Source organism: Brachypodium distachyon, unplaced genomic scaffold (assembly GCF_000005505.3).
Source record: "Brachypodium distachyon strain Bd21 unplaced genomic scaffold, Brachypodium_distachyon_v3.0 scaffold_135, whole genome shotgun sequence".
Lineage (NCBI taxonomy): Eukaryota > Viridiplantae > Streptophyta > Magnoliopsida > Poales > Poaceae > Brachypodium > Brachypodium distachyon.
Window position 1 is genome coordinate 914 of NW_019841146.1, and position 2,968 is coordinate 3,881.

General features: G+C 39.2%; 1 protein-coding gene across 1 annotated transcript; it reads right to left on the reverse strand.

Moving 5' to 3' along the window:
- Positions 1–768: 768 nt before the first annotated feature.
- On the reverse strand, positions 769–2,195 carry LOC106865648 (exopolygalacturonase; the record flags this gene model as incomplete). The annotated part of the gene is made up of 4 exons (XM_014896229.1): positions 769–993; positions 1,107–1,619; positions 1,723–2,031; positions 2,126–2,195. Coding segments are annotated over 4 exons (1,117 nt in total), but the record flags the coding sequence as incomplete, so codon positions are not given.
- Between the last annotated feature and the right edge of the window lie 773 nt (positions 2,196–2,968).

Genomic DNA, 2,968 nt, shown 5'->3' on the forward strand with positions numbered 1-2,968 from the left:
TTTATTAAACGAGTTTCTTAGGTTCCCGATAATAAGTTTTAAATGAGCAGCCCTAATTTCATGAGTCTCTTATTTCGCAAACCTTTCTAAAAAAACCGCATTTTGTTTCCCGCGGCCCAGTTTCTTTTCTCATTTGAGCCGAAAATGTTGCGTTGCATCGCATCCATTACATTGGATTACGCTGAAGGAGTTCATGATATGCTGTAGTGTTAAATTTTCTTTTGTCGATTTCATCACCGCACTGTGCAACGAAACTCAACAAATTCTTTAGGGAGTGGATTGTGTAAATCTAGCATCAAATTGAGTTCAGCACCAAAGAATACGCATATCTTTTCTTCTCATGGACAATGTGTGCCTTTGAGTGGAAATTTTAATACGATTACTCTATCGTGATGAAAATAACGTTCAAAACTGTACGAAAAATCTATAAAAAGCCTGAAAATTCGGACAGAATAATTTTTTCTAGGGTCGAAACTTGGCCAAACTGCCTTCGACTGTAATCTCATGTTTTCTGTTGTCAGTTTAATCACCGCACGACGAGGCGAAACCCGACGAGTGAGCGAGCAGATTGAATAGAAAATGGAAAAACAAAAAAGACAAAGAGCAACATGCGAGTATCTTGGCCGTCTACCCACGCAGTAACCTATATAAAAGGAAACTTTGAAGTGTCTCGTTTTATTTGGTAAAACTTACAACTTGAAATATGCTCATCTCCTCGATAATCCATGTATCGCGGCTAGGAGCTGCGAGGTTTGAGCGTTGACAATACTAGCAAATGGTTGGAGTCAATTTTCCCTTAAGTGTGGGTTTAACATTTGCACACAAGGATTTTACAGGGCCTTCCTTTCCTCCGTACGTCAAGTTAATGTCAGCGAGCTCGACCTTCTGGCATGGAAAACTGCTGCTGCAATTAAGTCGAACAGCTACTGCGGTCGCTGAAGAGCCCCTAATATTCTTGAAGGTGACGTTGGAGATCTTAACTTTTGACGGAAGCTGAAACAAACATCAGAAACGGCAAAGGGTTACAGAAATTTCATGTTGCGGGCAGATTTGTCCACGGACAATGCATTAAGAGACTCTTTCATTTTCATTTCTTTTCGCGTTACCTTTGGATTGCACTGATTCCATGGGCAGTACATTTGATCTATAATGATAGGGTTGCGGACATTTTTCATCATAATATCCTCGAAATGCATATCAGAGGCCATGCCACCATGTAATGCCGGCCATGTCTTAATTCTCACTCCATTGTCGGTGTCATAGAAGGTGCAGTTCCTTACGAAAATTCCAGAGACAAATTCATCAGTGGTCTTCCCTAAACTTCCCACGCTAATGCCATGTCCATGTCCACATCGTACGTTTGTGATCCTTATTTGTTCGCTGGCACCACCAATGGAGATGCAGTCATCGCCGGTGGCAATATTTGAATTAATAATGTTGATCCCGTTTGAATGCCCGATGTGAATTCCATCTGTATTGACGCTATCTCCTGGTGCAGTGATCGTGAAGCGATCGAAAGTAAGGTTTTTGCCACCTAGAAGATTGACATGGAAATTCTTACTATCGAGCGATGTTACGTCCTGAACTACGCTGTTGGTGATGAAGTCAAACCGCAAGCTCTGGCGTGTTTTTAAAGGGACAAGAAGCACATAAAGGAAACGTTATTAATCATCTTACAAAGCAGTATGATACATGCACAATATACGATTCAATTAAACTTACAACTGGAAGTCTCTTGCATTTTGGATTTCGACCGCAGTTATTTTGCTTCCAAGCCACTTGCCCTTGTCCGTCGAAGGTTCCACCACCGGATAATTTGAATTGATCAATGTATGCAAAAGTAATCCAGCTGTCCTTGGCATAACTGCTAGGGTTTATCGGTGCCAATAAGGTTCCTTGGACTTGAAGCTCCATGGCTCCCTTGCATGGACCATTTAAGTCAGTTAAACCTATGGAATATGTTCCTTTGGGTACTACAACTATGTTGGAACCCTTTGCTGAACAAGCCTCTTTCCACGCGCCCAATAATGCCTGAAAAGGAAAAAAAAAAGGGAGATGAAAGTTCAGTTAAAATGAGGTATAAGAAAATCACGGCGAAATTAAAAATTAGGAATCGTCAGCACACCTTGCTAATATCTGACTTGCCATCGGCTTTACCACCATAATTTTTCACATCAAATACGGCAGATTGAACTCTACCAGCAAAAACAAACAATAATAGCAAAGATGTCAGGGAAAAATACGTCTCCAGGGTCGTCATCTTCATGAAGCCTTTTCTTTTCTAAGTTCTTTCGTAAAATGCGCGGCAAATTAGAATGGATTTCTCCTTGTTTGCAAAAGCTTTTATATCTAAGCAATTATCTAAAGTTACCGGATTTTATAACGGAGGGAAGTTATTTACTTGTAACTTTTGTTCTATTATTGGAAATTGTTTTGTCGCTTTTTAATAAAAAGCATAACAGAGAAATACCGACTAACGTCTAACCTATAAGTAGATATTGTCTTGTTTTTCATTCGTTTGCAGCAAAACTTATCTTTACGTCTAAGCCTTTCATACTGATATAGCGATTTCTTACTTGTTCATGACAAGCACCCTCCAACGCCAATAGTAGATTTTCATTTGTCTCGCACCGTGCAATATTCCAAAATATTGCATAAAAAAAATAGAATTCACATAAGTAGAAATCGCATGCACTTTTTATGAGCCGCGTCACGTTTCCTTTTAAAGAAAAGGAAACGGAGCAACGATTAATCGTGACACATACTCACAGTGACTTCCTTTCTTGAACAGATTTTAAGTGATGATGCTTGAGTAGATCCTAAATCATAGCACGGGTAGATTTATTCGCTTCACAGAATATTCTATTTTCATAAAATTAGTGCCATGTACCTTCTAAATTAATAATCGGTCCTTGAATCTTTTGAAAATTGCCCTTAGCATGCAATAAAAAAAAAAAATTTAAAGACG